Raw genomic sequence first — 24,923 nt, 5'->3', positions numbered from 1 at the left:
GGCTTGTTTGGAGCACTTTATTTCGAACAAAGAAAATCTGCAAAAAGACAAAAACAACGTTAAGAGAATCATGGAAAAAATAGACATAAATAGGAAGCACTGCAATCTTATTCAATGTAAGAATACTCAGTTACTCGGATTAACATGACACTGGATTGAACATTGAAAGAGTGTTTCCAAACCTTTAGTGAGCCAAGGCACAATTTATAGGAATCCCATGGGACACAGACCAATTTTTGTTGAACAAAGTTATTGTGTGGATGACAACAGTTTAGTTGAAGAGCATTTAATTGTTCTGTGTCAATTTTCAAAAAGGTTGGCGATTGAGCGTACGCTATCGGTGAAATATTGGAAGAAGTACAGGCCCTGGAATTTGCCCAAAATGTCTGCTGCAAACCAAAACGGTTGAATTTATGTTGAGGTTTGTTTTTTTTTTTTAATCCCCTAATGATGATTTGCAGAAATACACCAATTTACAACTCATGAACTTTGATTCCTCCTTGGGACCAAAGCTTACAAACATATATTACCAATTTTCATGACATGTACATATAAATTAATCGGAAAACAAATCAGAATGTTGTCTGTCTGACAGTAAAATAGCTGACAGCTTTGCACCCTGAAAACAGTTTCAAAAGGCTTTACATTTTTTGGGGGTCAAATTTAAACTTGGCTAATGCTTGGGGTATAAGAGCTTTTGGAATTCCGCGTTAACTCCACGGCCTCATCTGGCAGTGGTGTTGTCGGAACAGGGGGCGGAATCTCCTGTGTCAGTGCATGCGTTCTGTAGCGGAGGATGTCGTACGGAAGGTCTTCTCCGATGCTCGCTGAGGTATAAGAGACGAGGTCTTCTGATCTGTTCTGATTGGAATTCCCAGAATTGCCACTTGGTTGGAAGTGTTTCACTTTTTCATCCTTGTCCCATGTTTGTCTTTCATCCGACATGGCTTTCAAGGCGCGAAGTCCTTTTCTTTCTGTCTTTTCTGATGCGCCCTTCCACATCTCATCGGTGCCGAACAATGACAAGGAATTGCTGCCTAGGTGAAGAGATCTTGTCACGGTTGTGCTCCTGTTTTCCTGTGCTACCTCCGTAGTGAGGGACCCAGCTTGAGTTTTTGGGAGTTCTCCAAGTGGAGATGGTAGGCTTGAGTCCGGATGTTTGGAGGGATCAGACAGGCGGGTCCTCAGTCCTGTCCAACGTATTGCAGCTGGTGGGCCCTCAGTCGAGTTCCTGAAGGGTCTGGGGGCAAGAGATGGGATCTGGTATCTGCCACTATAGGAGGAACCACTTTGTGTTGTCCTTATGTTCACATCTGATGAATCCCTGGTGAGGGGAGTATCATCATCCCCAGAGCCTAGACTGGGAATGGTTTTCGGGGCTACATAAAGGGTCTGGTTTCTAGCCGTATAGGGTCTGGCACTATAGGTGTAAGAATATATTTCCCTGGTGGAGGACATATAATCCCCAGATCTTGGATTAGGAATGATCTTCGGGGCAAGAGATGGGAGTTGATATCTGGTACTATAAGAGGAACCATGTAGTGTAGTCATTCCATCGGTATGTTGATCCCTGGTGGAGGTATCATTTGGTAGAGACGAAGGTTTGATAATTAAACGTCGGTATGGTATCGGCGAGTCGCTGTCTGGTGGAACTGACCTCGGAACCTCCGTCATCTCCCTGGCTTCTGCAGCCTCACCCGTCTCGTCTTCACTACTGTCGGAGGAAGGCTGCCTTGGCACAGTGGCAACTTGCGACTTCTCCGCTGTCTGTTGGGTCTCGACAGTCCGAGTTGCATACGAAGAAGGAAGCCTGAGATCATGAGGCTTTCCTCTCCATTGTGAATATTCTGTGGAGTCAGCTTCATTTTTACTGCTGCTTGATGAATCCAGACCTTGTTTTAGAGTAGCAGGAGCCTTTACATCCAGGTATCTCCTTATACGTGGCAGACCTGTTACGCTTGACTTTGCTTCACTTGTCGGACCCACTGCTGGTTGGTCGGCGTTGTTGTGAACTTGTGCAGCGGTTAGAGGTGATTCTGTGCGTGTGTTTCCTTGCCAGCCAAGTCCTGTATTCTTTTGTTTTATTTGCTCGGGGTCACTTTCACTGAGAGGCACCACAGGTGGTTCGCATGCATGCGATGTGATTTCAAGACGCTTTCTGAAGCGAGAGAACCCAAGATGCATGTTGGCCCACCGCGACTGGAGCTCTGAGTTTATCTCTGGGCTCGCATTGCTGGGTTTGTCCGCCGCGGTCTCGGGAACAATGACATATTTTTCTAATTTGATGTTAGAATCATTTTTGGGACTGCGAGGGACAATGATCGCAGGAGATTTAATGGAACTCTTGTCTGCCACCTTTAGCGAGGCTTTTTCATCTTGGTTCTCTTCGTCACTGTCACTTGTGGAGAAATTTGATTTGGAATAGTAAGCCTCAGGAGAAATTTGATCAGCAGCCAATTGTTGTTGCGGAGATGACACTTTGATATCCAAACGTTTGTTGACACCCAAATATACCCGGGGCAGTGCCTGTGTCTCCGTGGCATCAGCATTAGTATCGTCTTGTTCGTTTGAGCTGCTTGGTTGTTTAACAACATGTGACACATCAGCAGGTGCTGCTTTCATGTCCCAGCGCCACCTAACACGAGTATCTCTACCGAGTTCCACTGAGGGCCATGGTGTAACTCCAGGAGATTCAACATGGTTTGATGCTACCATGGTATCGCTGCTAGAAATCCTAACAGGAGGCAGCAGCGAGGCTTTAATGTCCAGACGCCTTTTGAGTCGAAGATTACGTCCAAGATTTATTTGTTGGTCCTGGCTTGTGGTGTGCAAAGTTACGGATGTCCCCCTGAAGACTGTTGCCTTGCTGTCACTGTCACCATCGAGGCCATGCTGCAATGATCCAGGGTACTGGTTTATTTCATTCCCCATGGTAGCAGAAGTGGGGGATGGTGCTTCGAAATCTAGATGTTTGACTGTATGAAAATCAAGTGTCGGATGTTCTGTTTCCAGGAAATGACGATTGGAGGGTTCAGTTGAAGACCTTCCCTTCTGTCTCTCATAGTACCCTTGTCTTTGTCCATCCACAAATGTGTCCTCCTCACTGTTGCTACTGTAGGTCGACGCTGGTGAAGGAGCTTTAATTTCTAAACGCCTCTTGATTCGGAAAGAATCCTCAAGGTTAAGCAATGACCAAAGTCCTTGTGGATCATGCCCAGGTTTTGGCAATCCTGCAATGGCGTACCGAGCTAAATTTGCGGTCCCTTGTTTCATGGTGATGGATGATAAATCTGAGGTTGGTGACAGCACTTGGAAATTTAAACGCCTTTTAATTCGGAAAGAATCCTCCAGGTCAAGTGAGGGCCAAGATGATTCTGAGTCAGAACTTATTCTTGGAGATACGTTTATGGGATGGTGAGTTTTTCGGGACCCAAGGTTCTGTTTTATAATGTGATGAGTGACATCATACTCACGGTCACTGCTGGACAAAGAATCTGAGTGTGGTGAAGGTGCGTTGATTTCCAGACGCCTCTTAATTCGGAAAGAATTTTCAAGATCAAGTGTGGGCCATGTAGATTGTGGTCCATAACTTGGTGCTTTAGGGGCATAACTGGTTATTTTGGTTGTCCCTTGGCCCTGTTTTTGGGTGTAGTACATTTTTTCATCTTCACTTTCACTGCTGGATGTTAAATTTGAAGTTGGTAATGGTGCTTTGAAATCTAATCGTCTCTTAATCCTTAAGGAATCCTTAAAATCAAGTGATGGCCAAGGTACTTCTGGGTCATAACTCGGTTTCATGGGGTACCTGATTGTGTTTGTGACTCCTTGCTTCTGTTTTGTGGGGTGAAATGTCATCTCATTTTTGCTGTTGCTGCTGGAAGATGAATCTGGAGTTGCTGACAGTTGTTTGACATTTAGACGCCGCTTAATTCGGAAAGTACCATCAAGATCAACCATGGGCCAAGTTGCTTGTGGGTCATAACTTGTTGAAGGTGCTTTAATGGGGTACCTAGTTACTTTTCTGTTGTCTTGTTCTGGTTTTGTGATGTGATTAGTCACTTCATCATCACTCGCGCTGTCGGATGATGCATCTAAAGTTGTTGATGTTGCTTTGACATCTAGTCTCCTCTTAATTCGGAAAGAATCCGCAAGATTAAGAGTCGGCCAAGGTGAATGTGGGTCATAATTTGGTTTTGGTGATCCTTTAGAGGAGTATCTATTTGCATGAGTGGGTATTTGTTCATGTTTTGTGATGTGATGAATTGTTTCATGCTCACTGTCTGTGCTGGACGGTGAATCTGAAGGTGGTGAAGGTCCTTTGATGTTGAGACGCCTCTTGATTCTGAAAGAATTCTCAAGATCAAGTGTAGGCCAGCGTCCATGTGGGTAATAGCTTGGTGTTGATGACGCTATTGTGGAGGACCTGGTTACTTTAGCAAGTCCTTGTTCCTGTTCGGTGATGTCATGAGTTGTTCCACGATCCCTGTTTCTGCTGGATGATGAATTTGAAGGTGGCGAAAGTACTTTGACGTTGAGACGCCTCTTGATTCTGAAAGAATCCTCAAGATCAATTGAGGGCCAAGGTGATTGTGTGTCATGATTTAGTGTTGGAGGTGCTTTCATGGGGTACCTAGTTACTTTTCTGGTTTCTTGTTCCGGTTTTGTGATGTAATTAGTCATTACATCATCGCTGTCGGATGATGCATCTAAAGTTGTTGATCTTGCTTTGACATCTAGTCTCCTCTTAATTCCGAAAGAATCCTTGAGATTAAGAGTGGGCCAGGTTGCATGTGGGTCATAATTTGGCGTTGGTGATTCTTTAGAGGAGTATCTAGTTACATGAGTGGGTCTTTGCTCATGTTTTGTGATGTGTTGAATTGTCTCATGCTCACTGTTGCTGCTGGACAATGAATCTGAAGGTGGTGAAGGTCCTTTGACATTGAGACGCCTCTTGATTCTGAAAGAATCCTCAAGATCAATTGAGGGCCAAGGTGATTGTGTGTCATAATTTCGTGTTGGAGGTGCTTTCATGGGGTACCTAGTTACTTTTCTGGTTTCTTCATCTGGTTTTGTGATGTAATTAGACACTTCATCATCGCTCTCGCTGTCGGATGATACATCTAAAGTTGGTGATGTTATTTGGACATCTAGTCTCCTCTTAATTCTGAAAGAATCCTCAAGATTAAGAGTGGGCCAGTTTGCATGTGGGTCATAATTTGGCGTTGGTGATTCTTTAGAGGAGTATCTAGTTACATGAGTGGGTCTTTGCTCATGTTTTGTGATGTGTTGAATTGTCTCATGCTCACTGTTGCTGCTGGACAATGAATCTGAAGGTGGTGAAGGTCCTTTGACATTGAGACGTCTCTTGATTTTGAATGAATCCTCCAGATCAATCGAAGGCCAAGGTGATTCTGGGTCATAACTTTGTTTTGAAGGTGCTGTCATGGGGTACCTGGTTAGTTTTATGGTTTCTTGCTCCAGTTCTGTGATGCGATTGGTCATGTCGGTGTCGGATGATGCATCTAAAGTTGGTGATGTTGCTTTAACATCTAGTCTCCTCTTAATTCGGAAAGAATCCGCAAGATTAAGAGTGGGCCAGGGTGCATGTGGGTCATAATTTGGTGTTGGTGATTCTTTTGAGTAGTATCTAGTTACTTGAGTGGGACTTTGTTCATGTTTTGTGACGTGATGAATTGTTTCATGCTCACTGTCGCTGTAGGACGATGAATCGGAAGGTGATGGAGGTCCTTTGACATTGAGACGCCTCTTGATTCTGAAAGAATCCTCAAGATCAAGTGTAGGCCAGCGTCCATGTGGGTAATAGCTTGGTGTTGATGATGCTTTTGTGGTGGACCTGGTTACTTTAGCAAGCCCTTGTTCCTGTTTGGTGATGTCATGAGTTGTTCCATAATCTCTGTTTCTGATGGATGGTGAATCTGAAGGTGGCGAAAGTACTTTGACGTTGAGACGCTTCTTGATTCTGAAAGAATCCTCAAGATCAATTGAGGGCCAAGGTGATTGTGGGTCATAAGTTGGTGTTGGAGGTGCTTTAATGGGGTACCTAGTTACATTTCTGGTTTCTTGTTCCGGTTTTATGATGTAATTAGTCACTACCTCATTGTTGTCGCTGTCGGATGGTGCATCTAAAGTTGTTGACCTAGCTTTGATGTCTAGTCTCCTCTTAATTCGGAAAGAATCGTCAAGATTAAGAGTGGGCCAGGGTGCATGTGGGTCATAATTTGGTGTTGGTGATTCTTTTGAGTAGTATCTAGTTACTTGAGTGGGACTTTGTTCATGTTTTGTGACGTGATGAATTGTTTCATGCTCACTGTCGCTGTAGGATGATGAATCGGAAGGTGATGGAGGTCCTTTGACATTGAGACGCCTCTTGATTCTGAAAGAATCCTCAAGATCAAGTGTAGGCCAGCGTCCATGTGGGTAATAGCTTGGTGTTGATGACGCTTTAAGGGAGGACTTTGTTACTTTAGCAAGTCCTTGTTCCTGTTTGGTGATGTAATGAGTTGTTCCATGATCCCTGTTTCTGCTGGATGATGAATCTGAACGTGGCGAAAGTACTTTGACGTTGAGGCGCCTCTTGATCCTGAAAGAATCCTCAAGATCAATTGCGGGCCAAGGTGATTGTGGGTCATAATTTGGTGTTGGAGCTGCTTTAATGGGGTACCTAGTTACATTTCTGGTTACTTGTTCCGGTTTTGTGATATAATTCGACACTACATCATCACTGTCGCTGTCGGATGATGCGTCTAAAGTTGGTGATGTTGCTTTGACATTTAGTCTCCTCTTAATTCGGAATGAATCCTCAAGATTAAGAGTGGGCCAGGGTCCATGTGGGTCATAATTTGGTGTTGGAGCTGCTTTAATGGGGTACCTAGTTACATTTCTGGTTACTTGTTCCGGTTTTGTGATATAATTCGACACTACATCATCACTGTCGCTGTCGGATGATGCGTCTAAAGTTGGTGATGTTGCTTTGACATTTAGTCTCCTCTTAATTCGGAATGAATCCTCAAGATTAAGAGTGGGCCAGGGTCCATGTGGGTCATAATTTGGTGTTGGAGCTGCTTTAATGGGGTACCTAGTTACATTTCTGGTTACTTGTTCCGGTTTTGTGATATAATTCGACACTACATCATCACTGTCGCTGTCGGATGATGCGTCTAAAGTTGGTGATGTTGCTTTGACATTTAGTCTCCTCTTAATTCGGAATGAATCCTCAAGATTAAGAGTGGGCCAGGGTCCATGTGGGTCATAATTTGGTGTTGGAGCTGCTTTAATGGGGTACCTAGTTACATTTCTGGTTACTTGTTCCGGTTTTGTGATATAATTCGACACTACATCATCACTGTCGCTGTCGGATGATGCGTCTAAAGTTGGTGATGTTGCTTTGACATTTAGTCTCCTCTTAATTCGGAATGAATCCTCAAGATTAAGAGTGGGCCAGGGTCCATGTGGGTCATAATTTGGTGTTGGAGCTGCTTTAATGGGGTACCTAGTTACATTTCTGGTTACTTGTTCCGGTTTTGTGATATAATTCGACACTACATCATCACTGTCGCTGTCGGATGATGCGTCTAAAGTTGGTGATGTTGCTTTGACATTTAGTCTCCTCTTAATTCGGAATGAATCCTCAAGATTAAGAGTGGGCCAGGGTCCATGTGGGTCATAATTTGGTGTTGGAGCTGCTTTAATGGGGTACCTAGTTACATTTCTGGTTACTTGTTCCGGTTTTGTGATATAATTCGACACTACATCATCACTGTCGCTGTCGGATGATGCGTCTAAAGTTGGTGATGTTGCTTTGACATTTAGTCTCCTCTTAATTCGGAATGAATCCTCAAGATTAAGAGTGGGCCAGGGTCCATGTGGGTCATAATTTGGTGTTGGAGCTGCTTTAATGGGGTACCTAGTTACATTTCTGGTTACTTGTTCCGGTTTTGTGATATAATTCGACACTACATCATCACTGTCGCTGTCGGATGATGCGTCTAAAGTTGGTGATGTTGCTTTGACATTTAGTCTCCTCTTAATTCGGAATGAATCCTCAAGATTAAGAGTGGGCCAGGGTCCATGTGGGTCATAATTTGGTGTTGGTAATTCTTTCGAGGAGTATCTAGTTACTTGAGTGGGTCTTTGTTCATGTTTTGTGATGTGATGAATTGTTTCATGCTCACTGTCGCTGCTGGATGATGAATCGGAAGGTGATGGAGGTCCTTTGACATTGAGACGCCTCTTGATTCTGAAAGAATCCTCAAGATCAATTGTAGGCCAGCGTCCATGTGGGTAATAGCTTGGTGTTGATGATGCTTTTGTGGTGGACCTGGTTACTTTAGCAAGCCCTTGTTCCTGTTTGGTGATGTCATGAGTTGTTCCATAATCTCTGTTTCTGATGGATGGTGAATCTGAAGGTGGCGAAAGTATTTTGACGTTGAGACGCCTCTTGATTCTGAAAGAGTCCTCAAGATCAATTGAGGGCCAAGGTGATTGTGGGTAATAATTTGGTGTTGGAGGTGCTTTAATGGGGTACCGAGTTACATTTCTGGTTTCTTGTTCCGGTTTTGTGATGTAATTACTCACTACATCATCGCTGTCGCTGTCGATTGATGCATCCAAAGTTGGTGATGTTGCTTTGACATCCAGTCTCCTCTTAATTTGGAAAGAATCCTCAAGATCAACAGCGGGCCAGGTTGCTTGTGCATCATAACTTAGTGATACTTTAGATGGAGGCTGTAACATGGTGGTCCTTCTTACGACCTCACTATCACTACTCGAGGAAGAATCAGGCAGTGTTGACTTTACATTTAGATGCCTTTCAATGCGAGGAATTCGCTGAAGGTCGATAGCAGGCCACCTTGTGTCTTTCCCAAGGCGAACTTCTTGCTCTAGAAGCCCTGCTCTGTCAAACTTTTGTGGTGCCTCTGTGAGGTGAATCGATCCATCCTCAGAGTCAGTGCCAGATGAGGAATCTGATCTTCGTAACGGTGCTTTAATATCTGAATATCTCTGGACTGAGATGGTATGCTCAAGATCAAGCGCTGGCCTCTGTGTTTGTGAATCAAGTCTTGGCGATACAGTAACAGGTCGCCTTGTTTCTTCACTGTCACTGCTGGATAAATAAATTGAAGGTGTGACTCCTGCTGTGACCACCATCTCTGTCCCGGGCTTCTCGCCGAAGCTTGTAGTTTGACGATCATCTTCACAAACTTTAATATCCAAACGTCTCTGGACGCGCATGGAATGCTCAAGATCGACTGCAGGCCACCAAAGTTCTGTGTCCTGATCCAGGCTAGGTTCATGTCCACTTTTAGCGTACCTCCTCCTCATATCCTCCTCTTCCTGCAGATCTGGGTTGACGGTGTATTCCGAAGGTTCGTCGTCGCTCATATATGAACTGGAGTTGGATGAGTCCTTCCTGTTCAGCCTTGGCATAATTTGTTTGGTGTAGTTATAAGAACCCACGGGGCTGCTGGTTCTCGGAGATGTGCTGCAGTCGCTGAACTCAAACTGTTCCTCATCATCCTCTGGTTCCTCTGCTAAAATTCGGCCATTGTTTGGGTGCAGAATGGGCTCAAAGGCAAATCCTGGAGTTTTATTTATGGAAATTGGAGGTAATTCTGTTGAGTTCTGCTGAACAGTGTCCACTTCTTTTTGGTCCTTGTCAGACAGTGAGGAATCCGACAAACTTCCCCTCCTCTTGAGGTTTTGGTCTGAAAGACCTCTTGTATCCTCTGAATACCTTCTCTCCAGACTTATCTCACTTCCTGAATCTCCATCTGTGACCATTTCACATTCAACCACTGTACCGTTTGCTTTTGTTTCACGTTCCTTGTTGTGATATTTAACATTGTTTTCTTCCTGGAAGTCCACTGTGCTGAACGTGACTCTCCTTTCCCTATGAGGCCGCAACTCCTCTGGGTCCTCGCCTGCCGAGTAGGCCTCGTTGTCATATTGTCTCTCTTCGGCTGATGAGACTGGGTTGGATGTTTTCTTCCTGGTGATCCTCTTCCAGAGCATGTCGATGCAAGGTCTTAGGAGAACTCCCAGGATGAAGGCGACCAGAAAGGTGATGAACACAGACAAACACACGGCTAACGTGAAGTCGGACTGTGTCACGGTTTGACTCCTTTCTCCACCTGTGATTCTTTCAGTTACACTTCGGGCTTTTCTGCTAGTCCCTGCAATATGGAGGTGAAAGACAGACACCACCTGGTAGTCCTCGGACAAACACACATAAAGACCAGTGTTTTTCTCTGTGATGGCACTGACGAGGAGACCAGACTGAGGTTGATTCGCAGGTACCAAACCAGCGGGTGTCCGCCATAATCCGCCTGGGAATAAAACACATGAGTTGTTTATTTGGTTTCTGACGGTGTGGAGGATATGTTTAGTCGTTACCTTTTGTGGCGCAGGACAACAGAACCTGGGAATCCCTATGGACCGTCACATCTTGGTGGAGCTTTGGCTCCTTTTCAGCACTCCAACAGTTCAGATCATCGTCCTCCACTTTGACAATGTCCACACCGGCAAGAATGGGCGGCGAAGCGCAAACCAAATCCCAGGAGCGTGAGCCTCTGCTCCTGTCTAAAGCCATCCATCTTCTTATGCTACGCATGTTGCAGTCACAGCGCCACCTGTTTCCAGCCAGGTGAACGTCCGCCCCGATGGTGTGTAGAGAGAGGTAGATTGAAGGGTTGAGGCTGGTCAACATGTTGAAGCTCACATTGAGGATCTGCCACGAGGCAAATGTTGGTGAAAGCACAGCTTTAATGAGACACGTGAATAGGCTCAACATTGGCACTTAGGTTTCCCTGGCTCGGTTTGTTCAGTTCAGTTGTCATATAGTGTCTGAAACAGTGATTAATCGCCACCAAAATTCATATGCACACTCTTGCTCTTGTCCACTTCAATTTGTGAAATTATAAAAAATGATTTGCACCGTATTTTGAATTAATTGACATCAAATGTGAGCCCTTATGAGGAAAACACACTATGACCACCACCAAAACTAAAGCATTGTGCTGATCGTTTTTTTAATTTATTTTTAGAAAGTGGCCAAGAGTAGGAATGTGCATCTGAATGGTGGTGGTGATTGATCATTGTTTTCAGACATTTAGCGACCTATGAACAATTCCGCTTACGAAAAGCCCCTCTGATTGTTTTTGTGTATCTTGATCAAAGAAAACTTTCTCTTTTAAATCAGCCATGGAAAGGTTAGTCGTCGTGACACATTTTTTGAGGATGAAATGGGCCAAAGTAGAGCTGAGAAGTCCATATGTATTTTCGGACTGATTGATCCCTGTCATTTTGACAGTGATGTATTTATAATGACTTTAAATGAACAAATAGTCTCCGGCCCCTGTCGCGAATCTCACCAAGTTATGGAGGAAGTGGAAGGGCACGTGGCCATATTGATAATTTCCAATGGCCGTTTCTAAATACTGATTTCTCCAAAACAATTTGATAACATTGAAAATGCAAGCTAATATCATTTTCCTGAATTAAAAAAAAAAAGAAACTTTTTAGTGACAATTGAACCATCCCGGTCGATGACTGAGGTCCAAATACTGTACGTTCCTTGCCAAGACTGCAGCCAATCTTTAGGGATTACTGTGCAGATGCAAGATTTAATATCAATATTGAACCGGTATCACCGATACTGACACATTATATACTAGATACTACCATTGTATTATGTGCTTATTTACCTTGAGCTGTTGTAAATGTCGGAAGGCGTCCGAGTGCAAGCTGCTGATGAGGTTGTGTTGGAGGTGAAGCTCCCTCAGCCCTCGCAAGTTGTCCAGTTCTCCAAGCTGGATGGTGGTGATGCTGTTGAATGACAGGCGCAGGACCTCCAAGGCCTCCAAAGCACTCAAGCCTTTCGAGCACAGCAGACCGTGAAGAAGAAAAGGCTCATCACTAGATGCATAAGCTCTACAAGCGTACTGTATTTTGCTCGTTCTTTGGACTTTTTGGGGAATTACTAATTGTATCGGTGATGATCACCACTGTGTAGGAAACAACTTATGGCTGGGCTGGACTTTGTTTTCAGGTCTTCCACAAAAATATGCCATTTTTGAAAACCCCCAGTCAATCCATTTTCAGGATTTGGAGAGACTGTTAAATGCGTATTTTTTTTTTTTTTAATTCTCTTAGCCTCTGCAGAGCCGTTAGATGACATAGGGGAAAAAAAAACATTTGTGTTCACTCACCAAGCATTTTTTTTAACACTTTTTAACACTTAAACCTATCATAGTTTTACACCTAAAACTACTTTTACACTTAAACCTTTGCTCCCCCTTTTTTTTGACACCCAACCCAAGACACCCTGCCCTTTTTGTTGTTGTTTTTTTTTTAAGTATCCAACCCCTATTTTTTTTCTCATATCGAACATAAGGCCTCCAAAGCACTCAAGCCTTTCGAGCACAGCAGACCGTGAAGAAGAAAAGGCTCATCACTAGATGCATAAGCTCTACAAGCGTACTGTATTTTGCTCGTTCTTTGGACTTTTTGGGGAATTACTAATTGTATCGGTGATGATCACCACTGTGTAGGAAACAACTTATGGCTGGGCTGGACTTTGTTTTCAGGTCTTCCACAAAAATATGCCATTTTTGAAAACCCCCAGTCAATCCATTTTCAGGATTTGGAGAGACTGTTAAATGCGTATTTTTTTTTTTTTAATTCTCTTAGCCTCTGCAGAGCCGTTAGATGACATAGGGGAAAAAAAAACATTTGTGTTCACTCACCAAGCATTTTTTTTAACACTTTTTAACACTTAAACCTATCATAGTTTTACACCTAAAACTACTTTTACACTTAAACCTTTGCTCCCCCTTTTTTTTGACACCCAACCCAAGACACCCTGCCCTTTTTGTTGTTGTTTTTTTTTTAAGTATCCAACCCCTATTTTTTTTCTCATATCGAACATTTTTCCACCAACCCCTGGTTTTACTTTTAGGCGGCTCACTCAATCTAACAAACAACATCAAAGGACCCCAAGTTTCTCCTCCAGTTTTTATTAGAATTGATTACCCAAAAAAATTAGCTGATTAGTTTTGAGCCTAGCTCAAATCAAAATGAACTTCTAATCACATATGAGCCATCCTGCAGCCTCAGAGGCTCCGGTGAGGGTCTTCTGGTTGTTCCAAAGTCGAGGCTTAAAACTAAATGCAATCTACAATTCTGCATCAGAGTGGTCAACTTTGGATCGCCCCACATTAGGAGCTGAGATGGGTGAGTGAAATCTTTCAAATCACTCACTTTGGTTTGTATGTGATGCCACCATCTTCTTCCTACCCTTATTTGTACATGTAAACCTGAACCTGTTGTTTGGCCTTGGGGGAGGTCTGTTTTCTCTTCGAGTGCCATAACTTTTGAACGCCGTGATCCGATGTACCTAATGAAGCATTTACGACTCTTGTGACTCACCCCGTGGTAGTCGTCGCAGCTGATTCCTCTCCACAGATAACAGGTGGAGGTTAGGTGCCCATGAGGCGCACCCTCGACCCTGGACGCGCCCGTGGATGCAGAGTGACAGGCGCGCAATGCTGTTGTTAACCAAGCTTAGGCTGCGTAGCCGAGGGAGCGTCCGGCGCAGCAGCGCCACCCGTTCGAGGCCGTTGTGAGAGACGTCCAAATGGGCCACAGAGTCCGGAATTTTTGGCATAGTCCACAGGCCCGCCAAGGAGCAGTTCAATACGGAGGTCCCTCGGCACGAGCAGGACGGCGGGCAAATCAGCGAGTGGCAATGGAGCACAAAGCAGGTGAGCAACAGCACCGAAACGATCGGAACCCGAGCCATCTTAATCATCCACACCGACCATCCGCGCTGCACAATTGAACTGCTTGAAACTTGACGGCCAAAGTCTGCTCGAGTACGAACCCGCCCAAAGACGCCGTTCAATCATTTACGTGCAGTTAATGCCTCACTGTCTTCCCCTTTTACGTCGAGATAAGTGCGTTCCTGACGGCCGAGCCCGGATTGTATTCCGTCATAAAAGGCCGTCGTTTTCAAATGGAGCACGCGCACGCCCCGAGACCTTTAATCAAAACACAAGATAAGCGGCAGCAGCACGCTGACACGCCACGTTTTTATTCAAACAAACACACCACAATGTTGTCAAGAAATTGTTACACATTTTCCCATCAATCCTCATTGAGATTGTACAAAATCCAAATAATACTCAAATTTGGTAGTATTCACCCTCCTGCTGTGTTTTGGTTCTTGAGAACACCAAAAATGTTCTTGGGTCAACATGCATGTGCTGGATGTATTTAGTCATTAAAAAAAGGAAAAAATGTGCTGGATATTTTTAGACATAAAAAAATCCAAACACAATGGATATAAAAATTTCACACATCTCTGTTCAAATACCAAGTTTTTGTGAAGCGAGACCAAGATGAGGCATTTCAAAATATTTTCCTCCATTAATGTGACCTATCCTCAGCTTAATTTGACGAAAAAATATTTTCAAAGGGGGGGGGGAAGTAAAAATAAACAAATGAAATTATATCATTGGAGTTATGGGGGTGTGCAGAATTAACCAATCACATTCACTTTCTTTTACTGAGTCAGCATACACCCGGAACCATTTAAAGTGTCTTTGATTAACCTCAAGTGAACTTCAGATGTTCTAGTAGGCTTTTCCTGACATTTTCTTTAAAATCGTGCTATTTTTTTAATGTCACAAAAATCTGGCATTTGAATAGGGCCGTGAAGATTTTTTAATAGAACGAAAGTAAGGCCATGAGGAGAATTTTTATTTCAAAAAATATTTTCTTCGATTTTTTTTAATTTTTTTTTTAGACACCTTGATTTGACCTGCAAAATAAAATAAAATATAAAAATATGATAGAATAGAATGGATCAAATGACACATTTATTTTTTTTTGTTTTGGAAAATATGTATAATTTAAAGAACAAAAAAGGGCCCAGAGAGTTTATTTATTTAATCTGATCTTTAATTTTGGGATCCAAATATGTTTTTCTTTTTAACGGATAAATTTGACCCGCAGTATAACAGGAGGGTGAATTGAACGATATCAATTAACCGCATCAAACCTGTGAGAGCCGTGTACAACATTTTGATCATATGAGCTTATTAGATTGTACAGATGTCTGGCGAGTGTAAAGCACAATCTATCTTTTCTAGATGAAACTCTTCTTGTGAAGCCAATGTAATGATTGACAGCTTGAGAGCTTTGAGCATGACTGCAGTGCATAAATCCTACTAATCACTTAGTGGTCAGTAAACACGTCACACACACGCACACACAGCTGCCAAATAATTCCCTGTGCAACCCTCAAGGATATAAATAATAATAATAAAAATACTGGATGGTAAAACAAAACACTGCATCTTCCAAACGCCTGTGATCATGTAATCCATGAATACAGTTTTTTTTTCCTTCTTTTTGTGATAGGGAGGCAGGGGTTGGGGGTTACAGTCCTTGGTGGGTGTTTCGGCACGGGTTGTCTGAGGTCTGGCAGCCCATGTTGGGATACTTGACCTGCACGCGGAACAGCGTGCCGTCGGCGCACATGCACAGCTTGTAGCGCTCCACGCCCTCGTCGAAGTAGATGTCGCCCGCCGAGTTGGGGATGCGCGTGGCGTTGAACATGACCGAGCCGTTCAGCACGATGCTGTTCTCCTGCGAGCAAGGACACGTTTATATTTTACGTACAGAGAAGCTCAGAAGCAGCTGCGTCGCGGGTTTTAGTGTGACGCGACTGCGTGCGCTTCTACTTACGGCTCTGAGCTCAATGTCGCCGCCCATTCGGAACTCGACGGTGCGGCCCATGATGTTGACGCCCTCGTTGCCGCGTATGATGGCCTTGCCGTCCCCGCGGATGTTCAGGTCCGACGCGGCATTGCTGGTGATCTGGGCGGGGAGACCAGACGTACCAGTTGGAACGACTGTACATGTAGCAAGGACTAAAAGTTCTTGAACGTTAAGCCATAAACACGGCTTAAAGTAGATAGTTCACCAGAGGCACTTTAGATTGGAACCAGGAACTTTTTGAGGAACCTTGTATGTTTGGGAACTGAATAACAAGAATCCGCCAGTAACGGAGTTGTAATTGCATAAGGTGCCACAAGATGGCAGGAAAGCAGTTCAAACAGAGAGCATCATAAAGCATTAAAAAAATATGCACAGTTAGGATGAACCAATGTGACATAAACAATTAAATTCAACCGTGAAATTGTTTAACAGAACCTTCACCTTATTTTAATCACCGTAGCTTACAAAAGAGCCTAAATAACACACGAGTACAAAAATCAGAGAAAATTTTATTTATGGGAACTTTTTCGGGCCAAATTAGAACCTGAACTATGTGTACCAAGCACCAAAGGTAGCTGGAACCAAAAATGATATAGAATGAGCCTTGCTCAGATGGTTATTGAGAGAGACAATCACCCTTTCGGTGGAGGCCTTCTTGACACTGAGCACCTTGACACCTTGGGGCAGGTGGAACTCGTGATTGTCGTAGTCAGTGCTGAAAAAAGTGGTCTGGGTGCGGGGGTCTGTGAATGATATCCCGGTGTCGCTGACCACCGACGTCTTATCCTTTTCCATGCTCAGCTTGGAGGTGCCCTGCTGGAACACCACCTAAAACAACACAAACATTTTAACATTTGGATCAGTTGTCGCTGAACTTTTGGACACAAAGTGGGACCTAAAAAAAATAAAAAATTAAAACAAGGAGTTCTTAGTGACTAACAGCAAATGTATTGAACGAAAAAGCACAGTTCAGCTGTATTTAACTTTCAAGTGGAACTGCACTTCAGCGGTAATTCTGAAGCGTACCACTAGAGGGAGCCCACATGAATCACTGATTTGCTCTCATGGTGGAGGTTTTCGTTTCCTCTTACCGGGTTATTGTTGCCAACGATGAGCAGGTCTTGGTCTTTGCGACCCCCGACAGTGCTTTTGTGCAGCGGGTGAACCACGCCCATGTCGGCCTTCTGCTTGAAGCGCAGAAGACCCGATTCGTGGAATTCCATGCTGTCGCATCCGTTTGGACCGATGCGGATCACCGTCCATATGACCAGAGTGATCTGAATGGAACAACAGCAAAGTGGCAGACACATTGGATGGGATGCATACCTGACAAGTGTTTATAAAAAGTCAATCACTGTATTTATTTACCACATTACTGTTTCTAGATATGCTTTTTTTCTTCATTAAAAAAAAAAAAAAAAAAAAAAAAGGGGGGCGAGGAGGCACTGCATTTTTGTCACCGGTGTACTCACGATGAGGTTAATCAAAGCGAGGAGGAAGAGGAGCACGATGACGCACACGGCCATGTTGCCCTTGCGCCCGCGAAGACCCGTCTTATGCAGGCGCTCCTCCTCGATTGGCACGTAGCCCGCTTTGAAGTTGCTGTTGTGTTCCTTGTTGGCGCCGCGTCTCTCGATGGCCTTCTCCCGCATGGACTTCTTCACCGGCCCGTTGGCGCTCTCCTGGGGGGAAAAAAAAACCCAAATGTTAACCACACATCGTTAAGCCAGATATGAAAAATCATACTGGGGGCTGCAACGCACGGAAAAAAAAAACTAGGACCGCCACTGCTCTGTTGGATATGCATTTCTACTTTAGACATATGTGAACTTCTATTCTTTAAACTGACAACGGCTCTTTTAAACAATTACACCAATTAATCAATGCAACAGCCCTGTTTAAATTCTCATTCAACCGTGTGCTGATATGCGTCTATTATGAGACAGCAAGCCTGCATGTGCGGCCATCGCTAAAAATACACCCTTCCCAATTTAGCATCAAAACAGATCTATTAAACCGTTACTTATCGGCGCTCTTATGGTTAGTTCGTCGTCACGCAAGACTGGTAAATGTCAACATTTCCCACCATTTGGCATGCAACACAGCTTTTTATTTAAACAATTACGATCCAGAAGGCCAGTGTTTATGACACTGGAATGACAGCGGGCTTGGCTTAAACACGAAGCGTCTCGGGTGCGGCGCACACACGAGCGTAACTGTCCCTTTAGTACACATAAAGTTGTGTCAGAAAAGGAGAAAATAAGAATAAATTGAGACTATAACGGACCTGCTCAGACGCCATGTTGACCCTCCCTCTCTCTCCGACCGGAGTGCGAGTGCGTGGGGGGTGGGCCCACCATCAACCGCCTTGGTGTTCTTCTTACCCAAACTTATCGTGTTTTGCGAAATGTATTAACTGCTGTGTCGCTTTAATGCAAAGTACAGAAACACTCGAATAGTTGTGGTGTCGACGAGGAGGTTTCAAATCATGTGAACTTCGTTTCTGGAAGATGGTACGTTCCGATCCAACTAGCCAATGGCAGGAGGAGCCCAGAAATAGCAAACCACATTTTATAGACGTTCATAGTTTCCAAAACCCGGGCAATAAACTAGACCTTGTATTCATTTTATAAAGTTATTTGATGATTTTGAACTGTAAAACTTTATATAATATAATTTTGTGGTTCTCCAAGGCTTTGAGCAACTGCATTAATCTAATGTTAAAAGTATCGTCCATCTCATATTCATACTCAGCCATAGATACACGGAGACAATATTTCGCCATAAAAAGACAAACTATACAGAAGTTTCCATTTGAGTAATGCTTCTCAATTGTTTTGTGTTATACCCCCACTAGGAAGGAGAAAACATTTTGTTTCCTCCCAGCTCTCCGTCGAAACAATAAATACTATATCATTTGTCTAGAAAACAGAAGTACACCTATGGATAGCAGGTATAACCTTATTAACACACACGAACACACAAAAGAAGAAATCTAGGTCAAATTACTTCAAAGAATAACTATGTTTTTTAGTCTGTCACATAAAAGATTTAAAGTGCATCAATTTATGGTAAAGAAATACATAAATAAATGAGTGACACTGTCACCTACTGTAGTAGGTGCGTAATTACACTTTATGTTGCATGGACAAAATGTTTAGTTTAACATTTTTTTTAAATGCATTTAATCTATTTACTTAACAGCTGCAAATAACGTGCTTTATGGTCTCCCATTAAGTGAGACGACCTGTGTAGAGTCAACAACGCCCCCAAGTGCATTTAGATTTACTTACAGCTCCGGTGTTTTGTTGCTGTTGTTCTTGTTCTTTTTATTACGTTTAGTAATTTCATTATTTTCATTGGTTGAAAACCTCACCGGTGTTTTCTTACTAACCTAAGCATTCGGTGTAATTTGAGGGTGTGTCATTTTTTTCACATTTTCTTTGTGTCCATTTTCGATACACACTGGAGGGCAGCATCCAAATTGAGCTCATTTTCGTCATGTCACCACTTAAAATTGTGAACTAGCAAACTAACAGGTAAACTACCTTTATGGAATAATTAAAATTGGATTAAAAGCACATCACCAGCAACACATTCTCCGTCTGAGTCCGGCTGCTGTGAAACAAAGGCCAGCAGAAGATGACGTGACGTTGCCTCACCTGTAGGCGGGGACAACTCTTTGCGTTTGTTGTTTCTCTTCGTTCACTCGCGAAAACGGAGGAGAGTTTTTTTTGTGTTTGTTTTGTTATTCTTGCTTCTCCAAGGAGCACAGATATGGCGGATGCTTTAAACGCTCTGCTAACTCAGTCCTGCTTCAGCGTTTTACAGGACAGGTTGGAGAAATGGCAAAGAGAGTATCATGTAAGTTCTTTAAGAATTTAAACTTCACGCTAACCTGACATAGGGTTGTATACGTCATGATGTATAGACGTAATGGCGCTAGCCTTGCGTCATGGTATGACTTCAAATGACATATTAACTCGTGTTTTTAGTGCGCCGTAAAATATTTTTTAAAGTCACAAAATACGGTTATTTAGCACTTTACAGATTTTCAATTTGAGTTTGGTTGTTATAGGAACGAGTCTCCATGGCCTCCGAGTGACGTTTCCAAAAGAGCATTTTAAAGATAGTGCACTCTCGGCTAATTCCTGTTTTGTTCACGCAAAACCGGAAGTGATTTTGTCAATATTATTTCTAGTGTTTTGTTTGCTAAAAAGTAAGGTAACTATTGCAACTCGGGTATCGGGACATTAGACTGAATACAAATTATACACATGTTTTTGTCTTTTGTCCGAAGACACTAGCCATAAAGAAAACAAAAATGTGAGCAAGTTAGGCTTCAAATCATCCAGTCTATAATCATGTACTCGTTATGATTTATCGCGGAATACACAGAAAGTCCACTAACCTGTTTTACGGTTTGGTCACGTGATATTCCGCCTATAGTTGATTAATAGTCTTCAATAATGTTTTCATATTTTTGTGATGTGGGAGGGAACCAAAGTACCTCGAGAAAATCCACGCAAGCACGGTTTTAACAATGCAGAAATGTAAATCAGGGAGTTTGCCCTCAATGATTCTTTGTTGAAGATAAGAAAAAAATGAAATGAAAACAAACATTACATCCATTATGATATTCAGTTGTGATTTTCATTGTATAGATCTGTACTGTTTCTAGTATTTTATCACCAATATATCAGCATTAAAAAAAAAAAGAACTCTATACTCAAGTCAATCAAAAATCAACAGTATTATGTTCTCTCTCTCTCTCTCTCTCTCTCTCTCTCTCTCATTCATGAGAGCAATGTTTGTGCTCCCCAAGGTGATTTCCTGTGACGAGAACATGAATCGGTGCTGTGAGATGATGGAATTTACGGCCAAAATCCAAGGGCAGCTTTTTGCCATTCTTAATTCGGTTGCTGCTGAAGGTAACCACTCTACATAACCTGTTGTGGATATAAAAACTCTACACACCCCTGTCCAAATACTAGGTTCATCTATCCATCCAGCCAGCTAGCCATCCAGCCAACCATCTGTTGAGAAGATTTTTTTAAAAATTGAGTTATACAGTTTATAAGTCACATTAAGGGGGGAACCATTTTGAAATGCTTCAGCTTGGTTTTTAGAATCACATAAATCGGCACATCAACTGGGGTGTGTCGACTTCATATCCACTGTATCAATATGCGTATTACCTGTCTGACATCCATTCTCTCCCTGTGACTCAGGTCAACACACAGACGGAGTTTCCACGCTAAAAACGCGCCTGCTTCCATGGCTGGGGGCTTGTTTCTCACCCTTACAACCCCCTGTCCACAAAGACACCGGTTTCAGTCTTTTCCAGGTCACATCAACCTTTAAAGTAAACTAATGGCGGAAGATGCTAACTGGCGCTAAATGGACACAATTTTGTGCGCTCACCAGGATTTGGCAGAAAAGGAGCGAAAGCTTAAGGAGCTCCCTAGCGGCAACATGAGCGACATGCAGTGGATGGAGTCTCAGCTGTGCTCCACTCGCCTGGAGCTGGACTCGGTTAAGGCAGAGTGAGTCTGGCACGTGAGGAAAATAAAGTAAAACTACTCACGCCAGGAAGGTGTTTTCAGAGGGATACTTTCACCTGGTTGTGTTTTATGGGTGTTGCTTGATAAAGTACCCAGTACCAAGATGGTTGCCCTCTTTGCTCTTACTGGGACCATTGTGACTGTGTTAGCATTGCGCTAGCAGACTTAAAAGCACAGTTATGTGGTTGCTCATCCACCGCCCAAAAGTGAACAGGTGCTGTAGAAAATTAATGAATGGATGGAATACCGTACTTATAAAGGATGTGTTTGTTTTTTCCAGGCTGAATGAAGCTCACAGGGATCTGAACAAGACAAAGAGCAAAACAGCCACCACCCTGCAGACCACTGAAGAGGAACTACTGCAACTGAAAGAAGAGTAACTGAAACACACACGAGCTGCGTTTTATCATGCCCGCCGTGTTTTTCTAAAAAACAAAAAACATAGTGCTCCCCCCCTAAAAAATTGTGAAATAGCTCCTGATAGAAGGAGAGAGAGAACGGACACTGCTGTGGGGGCCTCGTCTAGGAATTTGGAACAAATTTCTGTGGTGCAAAATCCCCTTCAGACCAAAAGTTCCAGGAAATATTCCAGGTACTATTAGTTCACGGAACTAATATGTTTCCATTGACGTTCAGCAATGAGATCCCGCCCTGAAAATAATTACATCCAAATTATTTGGAAAAAGCGAACCAGTGGTTAGCGTGTTGACCTCACAGTGCAGAGGTCGTGGGTTCGATCCCGGCTCCGGCCTTCCTGTGTGGACTTTGCATGTTCTCCCCGTGCCTGTGTGGGGTTTTCTCCGGGTACTCCGGGTCCCTCCCACATTCCAAAAACATGCATGGCAGGCTGATTAAATACTCCAAATTGTCCCTTGGTGTGAGTGTGAGCGCCGACGGTTGTTCGTCTTTGTGTGCCCTGCGATTGGCTGGCAACCGGTTCAGGGTGTCCACCGCCGACTGCCCGAAGACGGCTGGGATAGGCTCCAGCACCCCACCCGCAACCCGTGTGAGGATAAACCGGATCGGAAAATGAATGAATGAATATGTCCTTTGAAAGTTCTCAGTTGTGGGTGAGAGTATCTGTTGCGCAAATGTGCTATTAGATGATTTCCCCCCGGCATTGTATGAATCCATAAATGTGTTTTTTTTGTTGTTGTTGTTGTTGTTGTTTTGTTTTTAGCTTGAGAGCAGCACACTTACAAAAGGACCTTTACAAGCAGAAATTGGATTCCTATCACGACTATGAGCGTCAGATGTCAAAATTAAGGGATGAAGTGTCATATCTGAGCTCACAGCGGTACTGTATGACCACGCTACTACATGTACACACATCCAATATAAACTTTCAGTCCATCTCCAGCAAATCACTCATGCCTTAAATCACCTTTGTCAGGCTGGCCAGAAACAATTCCGTGAGGCTTCCGTCGAGTCTCCGCTGCACCTCCACCCCCCTGAGGTCCGAGACCACCCCGCGGTCGCAGCTCACCAGCTCCTCCCGCCTCATGCGCGTGGTGTCGCGCTTCAGTGACCTGTACAATGAGGAACGTAAGGAAGCGCAGTTACAGCTTCAGGGCTACTTGAATGACTTGGAGACGGTCCGGAGGATCATTTTCATTGCCGTAGTGGTAAGAGTCACAATAATAATGTTACTTTCCTTTTATCTTGTTCGAGGTCGTTTTTGGCCACTTGGGAGACATTTTCATGTTTTGGTTTCATGTTGACTGAATGTGTTGGAATAGACGCGACCAGGTCATCGTGTAACATTTACACTCTCTCACAACGAGGCACTCGATAATGGCTAAACCAACCTGAAACTGAGGTCCAAGTCGGATTTAAAATGGAAAATCCGCACACTCACAGCTGACTACGAGGCACTCTAAAGCCGCTATGACAGTGGACCGTGAAGGGCAGATGCCTTCTATGACTTTTTTTTATTTTTTAACCCTTCCAATTTCAGTCTGTTGGCACAATGCCTGGGTTGTAAAACAACATCAACATTGACATTTTTACATATGAGGTGTGCCCTAAATTCTCCATATTCCAAACCAGGAGTTTTCCCCTTCACTGCAGTCCAGAAAGAGGTTTTAACATGTATTTGTTTGTTGTGTGTCGTCACACATCAGGAGTCCTTCAAGGCAGCAAAACTTGCTCATCGTCTCTTCAGGCTGCGCGCTCGCAAAAGTCTATCCTCATGTCACTTTGGGCCCGAAAGCCTGGAAGACACTGTAGTGGACTACATCGTCCGAAACCAGGACCTCTACGATGTGGAGAACAGCGTCGAGGTAAAAAAGAACAGAAACATGTCATCCATCATCGGAGGCTAGTGTGCACCTGTGACTTTTGTGTTCACCCCGCAACAGGAAGTACTTAGCGCCATGAACCTCAACCCTCGCATCGCCTCCATCCCAAAAGTCAACTTTTCCGTGGTCAGCCCGTTGATTCGGGAGACGTGCAAGTTGGCCTTCACCATGCAGACGTTGGACCCGCCCATCGACTTGGCCTTTGCCAGTGACGGGGAACTTTTCATCAGCAACAAGTATGGCGCCAAAGTGTTCAACTGACATGCGAAGTAGATCAAAAGAACTCGCTCATGCTAAGGAAGTTAGCATTTCCTTCTCCTTTACTTCAGGGTTTACCAGTTTCCCTCAAACTGTAGGTGTAGGAAATAAATCGCTGTCCTCGGTCCACATTATAACACATTAATAGACTGTCAAGTACTAACAGTAAGGTATGGTGACATTAAAAAAAAAATACTCATATTAAAAAAAATATTTTTAAATTTAAAATCTACAACACCCTCCCTAAAATTTTTTTTGAATTTTTAAAACCTATTAAAACAAATACTAAATCATGAATCATTTGATTCAGAACTCCAGACACTTGTGAAAGTACAATCGTTAAATCCTCTCTTCCCGACAGGTACCGTCGCAGCCCCGACTCGGACCTCTCGGCCCAGTTGGTCTTGTACCACGTGTGGCCCGCTCTGATGCAGGGCGGCACCGTGCGCGCCAAGGGCGAAGTCGTGACCAAGAAAGGAGCTGTGGTACTTGAAAGTAACCCGAGTGCCAGTTAAGATGGTGACACTCTGACGTTGTAATCTGTCTTCATATTTATTTCCAGTGGAGCAGAAGTCCAATCAGTTTCATGCGCTCCCAGTCTCTCAGTCCAACTCGCAATCTCGTAAGTGTCCGTAATGGTACCGATCGCATTTTTCAAATAGTCTTACTGCTCTCTGTAGAGGCTCGAAACCTCCTTTGGAATGCTATCCGCCATAAGACTCGCCTATGCATGCTTCACTATTCACAAATCCAACCACAGTAAACCCTGTTCATTTTTTAAATATAGTTGCACCTCTCCCCACACTTAAAACACACTTCAACGTGTTAAAAGACTTTTGAAAAGATTCCGTAGTGCCTGGGAGACTATTGTATAGTATCATCAAGAGCCTCTCATGCACAAGTGTTCGAATCAGAGGCAGTTTTGCTGGTTAAAGTTTACTTTAAATCTCACACATAAAATAAACGAGAATTAGACATTGTATAATTTTCCACAGCAAAA

At 43.5% G+C, this 24,923-nt stretch overlaps 3 protein-coding genes across 6 annotated transcripts in view; 1 reads left to right on the top strand and 2 right to left on the bottom strand.

The window, feature by feature from the left end:
- Positions 1–3: 3 nt before the first annotated feature.
- Positions 4–13,891, bottom strand: lrrc66 (leucine rich repeat containing 66). The gene is made up of 5 exons (XM_019896934.1): positions 13,447–13,891; positions 11,724–11,893; positions 10,414–10,747; positions 3,024–10,346; positions 4–2,603 (listed from the first exon to the last, which is right to left on the bottom strand). Exons 1-5 carry the CDS (start codon positions 13,826–13,828, stop codon positions 664–666), a joined length of 10,149 nt encoding a protein of 3,382 aa, XP_019752493.1. The 5' UTR covers positions 13,829–13,891; the 3' UTR covers positions 4–663.
- The window catches only part of spata18 (spermatogenesis associated 18), an 11,777-nt gene continuing 531 nt past the window's right edge, over positions 13,678–24,923 (top strand). The window contains exons 1-11 of one of the 4 annotated variants that reach the window (XM_019896939.1): positions 13,678–13,781; positions 20,627–20,732; positions 21,033–21,148; positions 21,229–21,347; positions 21,646–21,741; positions 22,546–22,662; positions 22,759–22,990; positions 23,489–23,647; positions 23,726–23,901; positions 24,285–24,408; positions 24,486–24,923. The exon at positions 24,486–24,923 is cut by the window's right edge and continues 524 nt beyond it. In XM_019896939.1, the coding sequence (XP_019752498.1) occupies positions 20,648–20,732; positions 21,033–21,148; positions 21,229–21,347; positions 21,646–21,741; positions 22,546–22,662; positions 22,759–22,990; positions 23,489–23,647; positions 23,726–23,901; positions 24,285–24,408; positions 24,486–24,686 (1,425 nt within the window). In that variant the 5' untranslated portion in view covers positions 13,678–13,781; positions 20,627–20,647 and the 3' untranslated portion in view covers positions 24,687–24,923. Of the gene's footprint in view, positions 13,782–19,152; positions 19,666–20,604; positions 20,733–21,032; positions 21,149–21,228; positions 21,348–21,645; positions 21,742–22,545; positions 22,663–22,758; positions 22,991–23,488; positions 23,648–23,725; positions 23,902–24,284; positions 24,409–24,485 lie in introns of those variants that run through there. The other 3 variants (XM_019896935.1, XM_019896938.1, XM_019896937.1) reach the window with 3 other exon arrangements.
- sgcb (sarcoglycan, beta (dystrophin-associated glycoprotein)) lies at positions 15,001–18,281 on the bottom strand. Its single transcript, XM_019896940.1, has 6 exons — positions 18,089–18,281; positions 17,274–17,483; positions 16,893–17,078; positions 16,438–16,629; positions 15,769–15,900; positions 15,001–15,669 (listed from the first exon to the last, which is right to left on the bottom strand). The coding sequence occupies exons 1-6, from the start codon at positions 18,101–18,103 to the stop codon at positions 15,460–15,462; spliced, it is 945 nt and encodes a 314-aa protein (XP_019752499.1). The 5' UTR covers positions 18,104–18,281; the 3' UTR covers positions 15,001–15,459.

This window comes from Hippocampus comes, unplaced genomic scaffold (assembly GCF_001891065.2).
Source record: "Hippocampus comes isolate QL1 unplaced genomic scaffold, H_comes_QL1_v1.1 scaffold22, whole genome shotgun sequence".
Classification (NCBI taxonomy): Eukaryota; Metazoa; Chordata; class Actinopteri; order Syngnathiformes; family Syngnathidae; genus Hippocampus; species Hippocampus comes.
This window is presented reverse-complemented; position numbering and strand designations above follow the sequence as displayed.

Bases quoted from the DNA above. Each gene is read 5' to 3' on its own strand.
- sgcb (XM_019896940.1), bottom strand. The intron at 15,901-16,437 runs GTGATTGTCTCT...CTCCCCGCCCAG, and splicing joins AGAAGGCCTCCACCGAAAGG to ATCACCAGCAATGCCGCGTC. The intron at 15,670-15,768 runs GTAAGTAGAAGC...CCTTGCTCGCAG, and splicing joins GCGACATTGAGCTCAGAGCC to GAGAACAGCATCGTGCTGAA.
- lrrc66 (XM_019896934.1), bottom strand. From the start codon at position 13,828: ATGATTAAGATGGCTCGGGTTCCGATCGTTTCGGTGCTGTTGCTCACC. The intron at 11,894-13,446 runs GTGAGTCACAAG...TGTGCTCGAAAG, and splicing joins GCTGCGACGACTACCACGGG to GCTTGAGTGCTTTGGAGGCC. The intron at 10,347-10,413 runs GTAACGACTAAA...TTTTATTCCCAG, and splicing joins GTTGTCCTGCGCCACAAAAG to GCGGATTATGGCGGACACCC.